This window comes from Geotrypetes seraphini, chromosome 5, assembly GCF_902459505.1.
Source record: "Geotrypetes seraphini chromosome 5, aGeoSer1.1, whole genome shotgun sequence".
In the NCBI taxonomy this organism is placed as follows: domain Eukaryota; kingdom Metazoa; phylum Chordata; class Amphibia; order Gymnophiona; family Dermophiidae; genus Geotrypetes; species Geotrypetes seraphini.
Window position 1 is genome coordinate 51,401,062 of NC_047088.1, and position 15,834 is coordinate 51,416,895.

Sequence of the window (15,834 nt, forward strand, 5' to 3'; positions counted from 1 at the left end):
AATTTTTGGTAACAAAAGTAGGATGCTTTGAATTTATGATTAGAACCTATAGTAGAGTCTATTTAGGCTGTTAGGCTTCCTGGTCCTCTCCCTTCTATGAAGGTCCTCACACATGTATTTATTTCTGTTATTATTTGTTTTTGCTGATACATCAGTAACTTTTATTAAGCTGTTTTTATATTTGTTTACAGTTATAAAATAGGCCCCTTTTGGAGCATCCACAGAAATGCCGTTATAAAATTACACCCACATAGGTTGTGTATGAGTAATTTTACCTGACTAGAGGGTGGGCTATTTTAGAAATTAGTGTGTCTCAATGGCCACGTATTTGGTCCTGGAGGATGAAGTGTACAATGTCTGCATCTATGAGGCAAACATGGTTTTTCCTGTTGCATAGAGCACTCTGGACCCCTGTTCGTTTACAAAAATTGGATTGCTCCAAGTCTAATAGATGTTGGCATTGTCATCTTGAAGCTGGAACTTTAGATCATTTATTGTTTTATTGTCCATTCATTAAGGCTTTTTGGGAGTCTATTTGGGATCAAATAAATTGTTTGTTAGAGAACCATGTAGCATTGTCATATGACACAATTTTATTTGGCATGTCTATGAGAGCTAAATGTCAAATATCTGCTAATAATAACAAGCTTTTATTGATATTAACAGGAGTTGCCATCCAACAAATAACACATAATTGGTAGGACTGTAGAAGACTGAATTATTGTTTTTGGTGGTCTTCAGTTTGCCATGTGTATAAAATGGAAAGAGCGTTGGCTGTTCAAAAAGGTTATTATAATAAATTAAAGGATGTGTGGGGACCTTTATTAAATTATAGTAATGAATAAGTTACACTTTTCCCAATCTTAATACACATGTGGATTTGGGGGGGGGGGATTTCTTGTTTTTCCATTAAGAATATATAGATGATTGTTGTAAGATATTATTTTCATGTGGTATTTGAATTTGGGAGGGGGTGGGGGTTAAATCTTCTTGGTGTATGATATTGAAAATTTTTCAAGTGATGTTGTATTATATTTGGTTGATATTTACTGTACACTTGATGTAAGTTTAAAAATGAATAAAGAAATTATATAAAAAAAAAAAGAAAATCCCACTTCCATAGACAACCTTTGCTTTACCTGTAGAAATGAAATTGCCTGCTATGGGGGTAATTTCATATGAGGGTTCCTATGTGAAATGTTCCCGAAGATTATATAAAGACAACATAGGCTTGTACAATAATCCCCAGTAGAGCACCAATTCTCCTGCATAAATTTATACCCATCAGAAGCCAATATTAATGTACACATATACTCTAAAAATGCAGTTCTATAATCTAGGCACCCACATTTAGACGTCCATTACACGCATAAATGTACAGAATATGTCTGTGTGTATATGTACACATACCTATATAACCACTAGCATATTTTACCATTCAGCTGAATACAAACACTGAATACAAATAATGGACACAGAGTTTTAACATAACAAATAATAAAAGAAACAATGTGAAATCAGAGATCAAGTGTTTATTTCAGTAGGATTTAGCACAGTAGAGCCTCAGATTATTCATATTCAAATTTAAATCACTATTCGGCTGAACCTGACTAATGTATTCGGGGCTGAATCAAATCAAATATGAATATTCAGTACAGCCCTAGTAATGAGAAATGATGGATATCTAAATTTCAGGCATGACAATATCAGATTACACTTGAATTATGTACAAGAACCTGACACCCAGATTCCATTACACAACAGACTCCAACTGTGTGGTCTCGGGGTGCCTAAACGATGGTGACCATTTAAAAAGTTGCCACCTAGGCGTGTTCATGTATATTTTGAAATTCTCTATTATTAACACGCTTTTTTGTTTAAGAGTGATAACAATGAAACTTCCCTTCAAAGAGCCAGAGGATCTCAAGTGTCTGCGGTTAAGACCTTAGAGCTAATCATAAGGAATAACCTATGCGCAGACTATCATTGGTCCTATTCGTCTCAATGGGAGTACTATTTTAAAGATTTTTAGTATATATATGTAAAAGATATTTTCTATTCAAGAGTTTCTTTCAAGTTTTAGTTGCAAAATGCTCAAAATAATTGTTGCTCTATATTAATTCCGTTTTCATTATCAATCAGTCTTGAATTAAAGCATTACTTAGCTTTAATTCAAGATTGATTGATAATGAAAACGGAATTAATATAGAGCAATAATTATTTTGAGCATTTTGCAACTAAAATTTGAAAGAAATTCTTGAATAGAAAATATCTTTTACATATATATATATACTTAAAAATCTTTAAAATAGTACTCCCATTGAGACGAGTAGGACCAATGATAGTCTGCGCATAGGTTATTCCTTATGATTAGCTCTAAGATCTTAACCGTAGACACTTGAGATCCTCTGTCTCTTTGAAGGGAAGTTTCATTGTTATCACTCTTAAACAAAAAAGCGTGTTAATAATAGGTGTTTTAGTGTGTTTCACATAACTTTTGAAGGTATTTTGAAATTCTGCCACAGCTCTGCTTAAACAATGCCTCTTGGAAAGCATATATATTTTACGTGTCCTCTTCTGCATGCAAAATGTGTTTTATGTGCAAAAAATGCTTTATAAAATTGTCTTCCACGTGGGTAGGTGATATGACCCAGGCTGATGCTAGGATTTTGGTCTTGCTACTGTCTGTGTACAGATTGAAATAACTTCAACTGGAGGAGGGGGGGGGGGGGGGGGGAAGATGCTTGCAACCTCCAAAATGATTAAAAAAAAAAATACTTTACTATACCCCCTTTAATTTTCATACATTTTAAAATTCATTACCAAGAACATAAGAACATAAGCAATGCCTCTGCTGGGTCAGACCTGAGGTCCATCATGCCCAGCAGTCCGCTCACGCGACGGCCCAACAGGTCCAGGACCTGTGCAGTAATCCTCTATTTATACCTCTATTTATACCAAAGAAACTTAGGGCCAGATTCTATAATTGGCGCCTAAGCGTGCGTACACTGTAGGCGCTGCTTGGCAATCAACTGCTAGACATCATTTATAGAATCGTACCTAGTGGCGCCTAGGTGTCACTAGGCATCCTAGAAGGTAGGCGACAGTACAATAGCCTATGTTTTATTTGGCCTAATGTACTGGTGCCTAACTCAGATACCTAGCAACACCTAAGTCAAGCACACCTATTCTCTGCCCCTAACCATGCCTACTTTTCACATAGGTATCGTTAGGCATTAAAGGGTGCCTCAACTTAGGCATCACTAGGCATCCTAAGAGTTCCGCGTCAAACTCTGAATTGGTGATGTCATTTTTTTTTATTGGCTGAAAACTGGTGTGGTCAATAACCACGCCCAAAAAAAGTTGTGCGCGGATTCCAAAGTTAGGCGACATATATAGAATCTGGCCCTTAGGGTCCAACTTACTGCTCGACACTAAACAAAACTTTGTGCCTGAATTTTTTAAGGGTTTCCTTTATTTTCATTTCCTTACCTTGAGAAGAGACTGATGAATTTGTCCTGGTTAATGAGAGTGAGGTATTCTGAACAGGTTTGGGCTGCACCTTGGTTTGTTTCTGCTTCCCTTTAGGACTGGAATAACAAAAATATAAAAAGATCAGGTCAGATTACTATCTATGTTAACCGTATAGAGATGTAACTCTTTCTCTTTTATAATATTTGTGGCTATATAGCTTAGATTGTTTATGATAGATACTTGCTATGTTTGTTCAAGGATCAGATTACAGTACTCCCCCGATATTCACGGGGGTTCCGTTCTAGGAACCCCCGCAAATGTTGAAAAACCGCAAATACGGTTTTTAGCAGGGGAGACAGGAGAGGGCAGCCGGAGCGCTGGCGAGTGAAGGAAATCACTCATGGTATTCTCCGACCGCCTCTTCCTGTACTAAAGTCGGGCCTCACCAATCAGGAGCTGCTTTGACACGCAGCTCCTGATTGGTGAGACCTGACTTTAGTACAGGAAGAGGCGGTCGGAGCATACCGCAAGTGATTTCCTTCACTCACCAGCGCTCCGGCTGCCCTCACCTGCTTTTCCGGCTGCCCTCTGCTGCCAGGTCATTCGTGGTCGGAAAATACTGCGAATGACCGGGACCGCGAATCACAAATTCGCGGGGGAGCACTGTATTAGCTATATGACCATTGCGGGTAATTTCTTTTCCAGTATACAAGTGAGACATTCTAGATAGTAGGATTATTTCCCCATAGTTGCACGCTGCTGCAACAATAATCCATTCAGGATTTTTCCCTCTGCCTCTGCTATACAGGGTGGCCCACAGAAAAGTAGCCTGCCTCTAATACCTACTGGCTGGGGTTCCTCCAGGACAAGTTTGAGAACCATTGGTGCAAGGATTAAAATTTTACTGTTTGAGACAGTTTTGATCAATGAGAAGAGGGTGATGTAGTTTAACTTCTGATCATGATAAAGCAGTTTGACCAGAATGATCTGAATGGCTTAAAGATACTTTGATACAGTGATCTTCACTCAGTTATACAGTTCATTGCAGTAGATGAGCCTTTTAAGCATCTGTGCATGAACCTGTACTATACTTGTACATCTTTAGGTCTGAGGAATAATCTAATAATCTGGATACATCGGAGAACCTTAAAACAACTACAGTAGCTTGTTTCTGAAAGGTCAATTATGAATCAAAAGACTAGAGAAGCTAGTGAAGACACTGTAGCTAATACATTAATCTACACAAATTTAAATGATAGTTTTGTTACAAAAAGATATTAAGGTTAAATGATTAGAGCAACCCTCTAGGAAAAAGTGTTAGTTCAATGACTGTAAACCAACAGCCAGATTTTAAGCCTGGAAGGAATTTGCTTCCATTGCTGCTGGATTGCTTACAGCTGCAGTGTCTTTTGCCCCCCCCCCCCCCAAGATTCCCTTATTGGGAGAGCAGTATTGCATAAATAAGATTGGATTTGGTGGACCTCTGGCCTGCCTTCAGCTTGACCTACCTTATAACTTTTAGGGCAACACTGCCGGAGAATACAGTGGCATAGCAACTCTTTTCGCACTCTTGTTGGTTAAGCTCTCCTAAATGGATCACGAAGAATGAAGAGTCTGCACTTAACCACTTCTTGCCTGATTTCCTTTGTTAGTGCAGCCACTTGTGTAATACAGAGCTTTATTAGACAATTTATTTTCTTGACTCTAGAACAGTGGTTCTTAACCTGGGTTCGACCGAACCTCAGGGGTTTGGTGAGTCAGTCTCGCGGGTTCGGCGGAGGTCAAAACACACCTCCGACTCATATAGCGCTACCATTATGGAAACGACGAACAGAAAACGATAATTTCGCAAATTTTCCCCTGCTAGACAACTGTGTAAATAAGATTGAAGATGTATCTGGAATCGGAGACATTTCTGTACCCGCAGAACTGAAGCAAACTATTGCCACACACTTAAATGAGCTTGCAAAGTCTCTCGACGGATACTTCCCTACAAGAGAGTCATATCCAGCATGGGTGAGACAGCCGTTCACGTTTAGTGTTGAGACCATGTCTGACCATGCCTCCCCACTCCTTGCCAAACTTCACTGGCTCCCAATAATCTCCAGAATCCATTTCAAATGTTCCTGCCTGGCTTTCAAGATCATTCACGGAATCCTGCCTCCTCTTATCCCACTGTCTTTCAACTCCTCCAGTCCTGACTCCTCCAGAACTGCCCAAAGGCTTAAACTAGCCTTCCCCTCTCCACGCGGCATCCACTATTCAGGCAAACTGGGAAAATCCCTTCTCTTCAAAATCACAGGTCTTTGGAACGACCTCACCACCCCGCTGCGGAACCTGAGCTCCCTTCAGTTATTCCGCAAACAACTGAAAACCTGGCTTTTCAGCAAATTGTAGCTCTATCCTTCCCCCCTTTCTCTCCCCCCTTCTACACATAAGTTCAAGTAATCCTTTTTCTTCTTCTCTACCCACTATTTTAAGTTCTTGTAAACCGTGTCGAGCTCCATTCTCATGGAGATGATGCGGTATATAAACTTAAGGTTTAGATTAGATTAGATTAGAGACAACAGATGTCAATGATGAATACCTCGATGAAATCATTGAAATTCAGCAGAGCCAGGTTCAACAGCAACTCTTCAGAACAACAACGCTCTCAACGTTTTGGTGTCAACAATTGATAATGTACCCTGTTAATGCTAAGAAAGCTCTGGAAATTTTCATACCATTTGTTACAACATATCTTTGCGAGCAATCCTTTTCGAGGATGCTGGACATAAAAACAACAGACTTTGTTGCGAAAATGACATGAGAGTGGCACTTGCCAAGGTAAAGCCGCGCATTTCTGAACTGGTCTCTGAGAGGCAGCAGCAGAAGTCACACTGATTTGCAGTAAATTTCATTATTATGTTATTATTATTCGAAATATAGGAGAACTTTTTTGTTTTCAAAATTGATATTATTTTTTCCCTCACTGTATACCTATGTTTTGAATTTGTAAAAATCATATTTTATTTTTCCAATAAAGAAGGGTTCGGTGAACACGCATATGAAACTGGTGGGGTTCAGTACCTCCAACAAGGTTAAGAACCACTGCTCTAGAAGTAGTAGTAATTTACATTTTCAACCTTTGTTGCAATATAAAATGGATTATAAAGATTTCTTTTTACGGTTTCAGAAACAGGTACTCTTATCTTCAGCTATAGTATTTTTACTGAGACAGTCTTTAGTAACATTATTGCAAACATTTTTCCAACTTGTTACTGTGCCACCTAAGGCTCTTTGAAAAAAACTTGAAAACTGATCCTCAGAAGAAAAGCGGAGATGGATTATGTTAACTGACTAGAATGTCACATGAACTACACAGTGCTAACACAGACAAGGGACCACGCATTGTCTAATAGAGGAGTGCTGATTTTTTTTCAAAGAAACAATTTTTCATATGATTGTAGTTTACAGTGGCTCTTTTTGGAAATTGGAACATTATTTATTGTATGGCACACAGCTGGGGTGATGCAATTTAATTATTGATTTGAATCACTGTTTAATCACTTCTTACGCACACTTCCATGATTAGCTCAAAGATGTGTATGGGAGTTTAAATGCAAGCCTAATTTGGCTAATTCATTTACATTTTTATGCTCCTAGATACCAAGGGCTGTAATGTCATCGTTTTACTACTGAGAGCAACTACGCATGCACTCATTTATACTCAAATTTATTCATTTTCACTCCTTGTGTGTTCGTAGCAGTTTCAGGAAAACTTGTTTTGCATCTATTTGATCAAATTTTTCAAGGACATAAAATATGTATCATTAATGATGTGTCTTTCAAAACATACAAGACCAGGAAAAGCTCCATTCCAGGGCATTAGTTTTGGGTATGAGCACTCCTTAAAATTTCCTAGGAAATGTTTTGACAAGGGGTAAGATTATGTTTTCTTAGATCCAGTGCATTTGAAGGAGCTTGCAGAGAGTCAGGAGCAAACTCATTAACAGGGGTCTAAAAGGCAAAGCAGAGGATATTAACAAAACAAGGCATGAATAAAGATAATTATTAAATAGGCCAGATCAGGTCAGATTACTATCTATTTTAACCATATAGAGATGTAACTCTCTCTTTTATAATATTTGTAGCTTAGATTGTTTATGATAGATTCTTGCTATATTTGTTCAAGGATCAGATTGCAGTACTCCCTCGATATTCACGGGGGGTTCCGTTCTAGGAACTCCCGTGAATGTTGAAAAACCGCAAATACGTTTTTTAGCAGAGGAGACAGGAGAGGGCAGCTGGAGCGCTGGCGAGTGAAGGAAATCACTCGCGGTATGCTCCGACCGCTTCTTCCTGTACTAAAGTCAGGCTTCACCAATCAGGAGCTGCTTTGACACTGCTTTGCAGCTCCTGATTGGTGAGGCCCGACTTTAGTACAGGAAGAGGCAGTCGGAGCATACTGTGAGTAATTTCCTTCACTCGCCGGTGCTCTGGCTGCCCTCTCCTGCTTCTCCGGCTGCCCTCTTCTGCCCAGTCATTCGCGGTCAGAAAATACCACGAATGACCGGGACCGCGAATCCGCGGGGGAGCACTGTGTTAGCTATATGACCATTGATGGAAGGATGTGATGTGAATTATTTGTTTCCTTTTCTGTATTTGTTAAAAAAAAAAAAAAAAAATAGGTTAAAATAAATTAAACAAACAAACATGCTCTGAGCTGCGCTTGTCCCTGCAGAGGGAAGATGAAGAAAGCAGCCCTACCTGGAAGCTCTGCTGCTCAACTGTGAACTACTGCTGCTTCGAAGCCGTTTTCTATATCTTGACCTTCGCCGCATCTGCCAATGCATGGCTGCCTTGTACTCAGAGATAATATTTTTAACATACGTTTCACATAAGGCAGACAATCTTAGGGTCATGCTGTAGATCTAAAACAAGAAAAATAAAAATCTAGCTATGAATGCTTTTAATGGACTTCTTGAAAGATAGTGAAATCTGTGAAGTCTTAAGTGTAGATATTCATATCAATGTTCTTGTAGCAAATTCTGTGTTGTCTCACAACCAAGAGAGCCACTGAATACAAATCTGATACCTAGTACAACATTTTCTTAAGGCCTGATCCCTAAAAATAAAGCACTTGGTCTCACTTGTTAATTATTATTTGACTGGTACATTTCTATCAGGTTTAATAGTAATGATATGAAAAACCAGGAGGTGCCACTTGTTCAGCATTTGGGTTGATTTGAAAAGAAATAGAAAACTGTTTCTGTTTGCAATAAAAGTTATACTTCTATATTATTTCCATGCAGCAATCTATCAAATGTTATGGAATTAGATTTGAGTATATGTTAATTAGAATTGCTAGTAGTAATTTCTGGATGTATTAAAGATATTTTATAATTATTGCCCCAAATCTTGCATGTAACATTGGAAATATCTAACAAAATCATTATGTAAAAGTACATTTTCAAATGAAGAGTCTTAAAGCTGTGCCTCTTAAAACATTAAACAGGAAACTTATCAATATGGGCTAATGCTAAGATGTGTTATTTTAGTTAACTCCAGTGATTAGTAACTAAGGGCTCCTTTTACGAAGGCGCATTAGGGCCTTAACGTGCAGAATAGCGTGCCCTAAAATGCCCCGCATGCTAACCGCTACCGCCTCCTCTTGAGCATGCGGTAGTTTTTCAGCTAGCGCGCACTAATCCAGTACGTGCGCTAAAAATGCTAGCGCAGCTTCGTAAAAGGAGCCCAAGGTCTTATTGCATAAAATGGAACCTGTGTTAAAATAGCATGAGTTAGTGGTGTTAAAACACATCTTAACAGTAACCCTCCCCCCCCCCAAAAAAAAAAAAAAAGGTACTTATTTTGGAAGCAGCTCCATATGTAAATGGCAGCATTTAAACAACTGGAGAGGCCTGAATGTTGAAATGCCATTTCACATAAGGAGGTCATTCACATATAGGGAAGTGGAGTACCTCTAGAAGGCAAGAGAAGGTAGGGGTAGGGTGGAGAATGATCTAGGCAAGCCTACAATATAGACATGCATTCCCTATTTCACATAGAGAATCTATGTCTTTTTGGGGATCCATGGAGAAATTAGATCTTACTCATTTGTTTTCCTTTAGTCCCTCTAAACCAGTATAGACTGATGGGTTATGCACTTCTACCAGCTGATGGAGACTGCTTCGTAACTGGCACTGCCAACGAATCCATCCTAGGTGGTACAAATAACTAATGGAACTCAGGAGACATCAGGTACAATTTTGTCATGGTACTGGCAAACCTCAAGGGGCCCTCTGGCAGCTACCACTGCTCTGTAAGAATCATGGTGATCTCTGGATGTAAAGGAAAAAACATATGGACTAGGTCATAAGAGAGATTTGAGCTACGGAAGCCTGGGACATTTCCAAACTTAACTCCCTCAGAGATACTGTAATGACTTCCATTACATCTCTTCATTTAAAGAGTCTGCACACTCTCGGGTCCTCTGCCTGGTTCAGGGCTGCCACAGACTCTTGGCTGGTAGCACCCACTTGCAACCTGGAAACCTCTAAATCTAAAGATTCACTTTGTCGGAGCAAAGGAACTGAACCTGACCCAGGTCAGTCCTTTTCCAACCGGATCTCTGGTTCCTGTAGAATACCTTTCTGCAACGGACCAGCGTTCTGTAAGGGAAATCCCCCCTGAACAGCCACCGGCGTACTTCCAGGCTATGCAGATGACCTTGAATATTTCATATAATCTTCTAGCATTACACTCACAAAATCAGAGTCAGATCCCTGAGAACTGGATCCCCTGAGAACCTCTGTAGGGTCATTTGCTGTCTTCTCATGGGTTCCAAGGTGTTTGCTCATTTGCGTTTTGTCAATGATACCAAGTCTAATTTTGAGTGCCCTAGGAAGGATTTTTGTCCCAATACTCAAGTTTCCTGTGATTCCAAAACCTTGGAGGGACTAGAGGGGGGCTAAGTCCAGCACTCCCGCCCTGCTCTTCGGCTGGCCATCCATCCCAAAACTGGGATGATACAGGGGTAGAAAGGCGTGTTAAGTCCATATAAATTATTAGTAAAATCAAGGTCTTTTGAGGTAGATAGAGGCTTGTAAATTAGAATTGGGAAATCCAAGATGGCAGCCACTATGGCAGCATTTCACATAAATTAATTCTGGACTGCTGATGAAAAGTTCAAAAAATTTAGGGAATGTAATTTGGAGATTGGGGACTCTACAGGAAACCCCAGAGACCCTCAAAACTACCATTTTGGAATCACCCCAAAGTCTCCCATAGACTATACTCATGCCTGCATCAGCTCACACTGTAGCTGAACAAAGTAGAAGATTCCTGTCTCAGACAAGCATATAAGATCCTCCAGAAGCTCAGCCTGCGCTCAAGTGTCTGATAAAATCAGGGGTGAGCTGAGCTGCCAAGGGGAACATACCCCAAGCTATTCTAGATGTTGGTGCAGGCCAGCCAAGTAGGTTCCCTGAGAAAGGGTTGCGGCCCACCCCCACTCCCTGGCTACAGCCCTCTGAACTAGAGGCTGTATCTTCTCCCAGACAGAACTGTCCCAGAAGTCTTGGGAACCTCTGGGACACCATGATGTCTTGCACTTTGGATTAAGACCCCTAAATAATAAATCAGTTGAAGAGCAGAAGAAAAGACACCTTTTCAACTCTCTTGCAGAAGGAAAAACCCGAGGAGATGAGGACTGCCCACTGACACAAGGAGGCGGAGCTGAAAAGCTGTAGATGATTACTTCTGCAAAAATTTGCGGGTAGAGGTAAATAACCTATTGGTCAAGACTCATGTTTCTTTTGCAATGGAACAAACCTTGGGGCACTTTAGTACAAAAGCAGCTGAAATTCAATTAAGGATTTCTAATTTTGGAAGAGTAGGAAACCTCAATGATCGGCCACTCATTTTGAATAACAATGGATTTTTAATGGGTAACCTTTTATTAGAGTTACTTCATCATGTGGGGCAATTTCCTCATTTTTATTTTTGAAGACATGACAAGTTCTTCTGTTTTATTGGCAGTTCATAAGCCACTAGGTGGGATTTTTCAATAGCTTAAGCAGGTTCAAATATAAAATATTCTGTGATTGCATTAGGAACTATGACCTGGCATGGGGTTGAAATAAGTGTTTGAAATGTATTTTATTTATTTTTTAAAACTTGTACCCCATCTAAAGAACTAAGCGTCTCACAAAATAAAACATACATAAAAATAAAATACACAAACTAAACAAATCATCATAATCTCACAGCATACCAAACAAAAATAAACATAATAAACAAAATTCACCATATAGCTGCATTGAATTCTCAAAAAAACTTGTAGAGAGAGATAAATGTTAGATACCATTGTTATACTGCACTACATACACATAAAAGCCTGCAAAAGAAATGTTTCTAATGCCATTTTGAGCAGCAAAAAAGAGATTGAATAAAAATGCAGTGTCAGGGAGAGCATTCTATGACAGTCCTACAATGGAAAAATCACTTTTGATCGTAGCAGCATAATGAATCTGTCTTATGTCTGGAACAACTGCCTTCCAATCAACATTTGCTCTCAAAGATCTATAGTTTTCTAAAGCTGTGTTAAATTTCTCAGATACACAGGAGCAGAGTAAAATGAACTTTGAAACACCAAAACCAAAATTTTGTATTGTATCCAATATTTTACAGGTAACCAAAGTACAGTGGAACCTTGGTTTAAGAGCATAATTCGTTCCAGAAGCATGCTTGTAAACCAAATTACTTGTATATCAAAGCGAGTTTCCCCATAGGAAGTAAGGGAAACTTGCTTGATTGGTTCCACCTCCCTCCCCTCCCGCAGCCACCGGTGCTGCTCCACCCCACCCCACCCCCAAAAGACCCCCCCCCACCCCCGAGGCCACTGGTGCGCTTCCACATCCCCCTGTGAACCGGCATCGCCTCCCCCCTACAAATGCTCCCCCCCCCTGCATGAACCGGCATCTCCTGCCCGCCCAAACTGAAGCCTTACCCCCATCTGGCACTGGCACGGAGCACCAACCCACAGAAGGTGCTAGTGCCCGAAGATCTTGCCTCTTGTTGGACTGGGCCTTGAGCATCTATGCATGCTCAAGGCCTTCTGGCTCTCGTTCTCTCTGAGAATCTCAGGCAGGTGGGGGATGCCAGTTCGCGTAAAGGGGGGAGGGGGGTGATGCCGGTTCACAGGCGGGGGACTCGCAAATTGAATCAACGCTCAGTTTGTGAGTCACGATTTGCAAAAATGTTTTGCTCGTCTTGCAAAACACTCGCAAACCGAGGTTTGACTGTAATTGTTTTAGCACTGGTGAAATATGTTCAAATTTTTCTTTATCCATAGTTCAACCATGCAACATCAGTTTGAATAGCCTGCAAAGCATTAAACCTAGATTAAGGCAACCCTAAAAAAAAGAACATTAAAAAAAAATCCAGTCTCATCATTATCAAATGCTGTACAACCATAGAAACATGATGGCAGATAAAGTCCAAATGGCCCATATAGTCTGCCCATCTGCAGTAACCATTATCTCTTTCTCTCTCCGAGAGATCCCACATGCCTATCCCAGGCCCTCTTGAATTCAGACACAGTCTTAGTCTCCACCACCTCTTCCGGGAGACTTTTCTACGCATCTACCACCCTCTAAAGATGGAAATAACTAGTGAGATAATTAAATTTGTTGATAATATAAAGTTGTTCAAAGTTGTTAAATCCCAAGAGGATTATGAAAAATTGCAAGAGGACCTTGTGAGACTGGGCATCAAAATGGCAGACAATGTTTAATGTGAGCAAGTGCAAAGTGAAGCATTTAGGAAAGAGGAACCCGGAATATAGCTAAGTGATGTTAGGAGTCACTGTCCAGGAAAAGGATCTAGGTGTTATCGTTGAGGATACATTGAAACCCTCAACTCAATGTGCAGTGATGGCTAAGAAAGCAAATAGAATGTTAGGACATTATCAGGACAGAATCCTCAGTATATGTCACGTTAGGATAAAAAAAACTTGTATTGAAAAATCTTGCACTGTAACTATGGCAAATTTTATAACCTGTAAACTGTAAATTATGTATATTGGTATTAGATCCCTAGTATGTGTCAAGTTAGGATGAAAACTTATATTGAAAAAACTTGTAATGTAACACTTCCAATCACTGGCAAAACTGTATGTTATGTATGTTAACCTGTAGCCCATTTAGAGCTCGTTGGGAAGAACAGAATAGAAAACAAATTAAATAAATAAATGGAAAACAAAGATGAAAATGTTATAATGCCCTTGCATTGCTCTATGGTATGGCCGCACCTCAAATACTGTGTGCAGTTCTAGTCACCATATCTCAAAAAAGATACAGCAAAATTAGAAAAGGTACAGAGCAGGGCAATGAAAATGATGAAAGGCTAAAGTGGCTAGAGCTTTTTAGCTTGAAGAAGAGACAGCTCAGGGGTGATACGATAGAGGTCTATAAATACTGAGTGGAATGAAAAGGGTAGATGAGAATCGCTTGTGTACTCTTTCCAAAAGTACTAGGACTAGGGGGCATGTGATAAAGCTACTAAAGCAGGGGTTCTTAACCTGGGGTCCGTGAGGGTCAGATAAAAATTAACATTTATAGTCACTATATAGCCCAGTACTGTTGATTCTTCTCGCAGGTAACGAGAGAGTAGATGTAGTAGTATTTAATTAATGAATTGATGGTAGTAGTAGATCTGTTTTATTTTCCACAAGACGATTGTAGTTCATAATTATTATGAGTGGCCATTACTTTTTGCATGAAATAGGAGTGGTTTTTATAGATTGTTTACTTTAAAGTTTAATAATACTTTGTACATTATATTCATTGTATGCAAAGTTGTGTTTATGTGAATATTTCTGGGGAAGGGGGTCCATAGCTTTTATCAGATTCTTAAAGGGGTCCATGCCTCAAAAAAGGTTAAGAATCACTACTAAGGAGTAGATTTAAAACACACTGGAGAAAATATTTCTTCACACAACATGTAATTCTACTCTGGAATTCATTGCTGGATAATATGGTGAAATCAGTTAGCTTAGCAAGGTTTTAAAAAAGGTTTAGTTAATTTCCTAAAAGAGAAGTCCATAGACCATTATTGAGATGGCTTGGGGAAATCAACTGATTATTCCTAGAAGAAGCAGCATAAAATCTGTTTTCCTACTTGGGATCTAGCTAGGTACTTAGGACCTGGGTTGGCCACTGTTAGAAAGAGGATACTGGGCTTGATGGACCTTGAGTATGCCCCGGTATGGCAATTCTTATGTTCTTATGTGAGATTGAATAACGCTACCTACTTGTACAAGAAAGGACAACTGGGAATTCAACATCACACCTAAATTTCTCATTGACGACTTCACTGATATTTGCACAACTTGCAGTACAAATGTGAAATCTGATAAAATATTCATCTTATTGTTAATCATCAAAATGTAATTTTTCATCACATTCAACAGTAACTTATCTTTCATCCAATCTCCCACTCAATTCAAAAATCTATTAATCATACCAGAAACATCTTCCCTGAAGAAAAAAGGGAAAATAAACTGTACAATGTGGCATACTTGACATTCAGCTCAGATGACATATATAGGATTGCACGTCGCCTTGAACCTATTTAGGCATAGAGCGACTCACAAATTGTAGATTTGATTAGATTAGGTTGAAGAGAAGAGCAGAGTGTGATGATCCCTGTGGTACACCCACTGAAAGTAAGCTTTGTGTTAAAATTTCATCATTCACCCTGACTAGCATCACTCGATTGCTCAAATAAGAATGAAACCACTTATATGCCATTCCACTGACACCTATCTTTGATAACTTCATCAACAATAAATCCATATTTACAGTGTCAAAAGCAGATGAAACATCTAATGATATCAAACAATAAGCTTTTATTTTTAAATAAAATCATCTATATCCCTCCTAATCTCATCTACAATTGAGACTCATAATGTTTCCACACCATGACTTTTCCAAAAGCCATACTAGAAAGGATTAAGTACATCTGATCGTTCAATAAACTTATCTAACTGCCTCAAGAAGTCTTTTTCAATCACTTTTCCAATCACTGGAAAACCAAAATAAGTCTATAATTATTTTCCTGAGATGGATCTCACCCACTAGATTTCAACAAAGGCCCCACAGTAGCTACTTTCTAACTGGAGAAACATATTAACTTGTAATGAAGCATTTACAATCTGAGTTAATTGTCTGAATTGGCTTTAATCGGTACAATTAAAAACTCGTTTAAAAAAAGTAGAATCCAGAAGATGTCTACAGTGTAGGCGCTGGAATTGTATCTACAGCGGAACACCTAATAGCACCTTATGTCTAAGTGGGCAAGGATAGGAGCAGAGTG

General features: G+C 39.3%; 1 protein-coding gene across 6 annotated transcripts in view; it reads right to left on the reverse strand.

Annotated features, from left to right (window-relative positions):
- BRWD3 (bromodomain and WD repeat domain containing 3) overlaps positions 1-15,834 on the reverse strand; it is a 286,770-nt gene that overhangs the window by 15,709 nt on the left and 255,227 nt on the right. For all 6 annotated transcript variants that reach the window (XM_033944590.1, XM_033944589.1, XM_033944588.1 and 3 more), the window contains 2 exons: positions 8,224-8,387; positions 3,493-3,590 (listed from right to left, as the gene is read on the reverse strand). In XM_033944590.1, the coding sequence (XP_033800481.1) occupies positions 3,493-3,590; positions 8,224-8,387 (262 nt within the window). The remainder of the gene's footprint in view (positions 1-3,492; positions 3,591-8,223; positions 8,388-15,834) is intronic.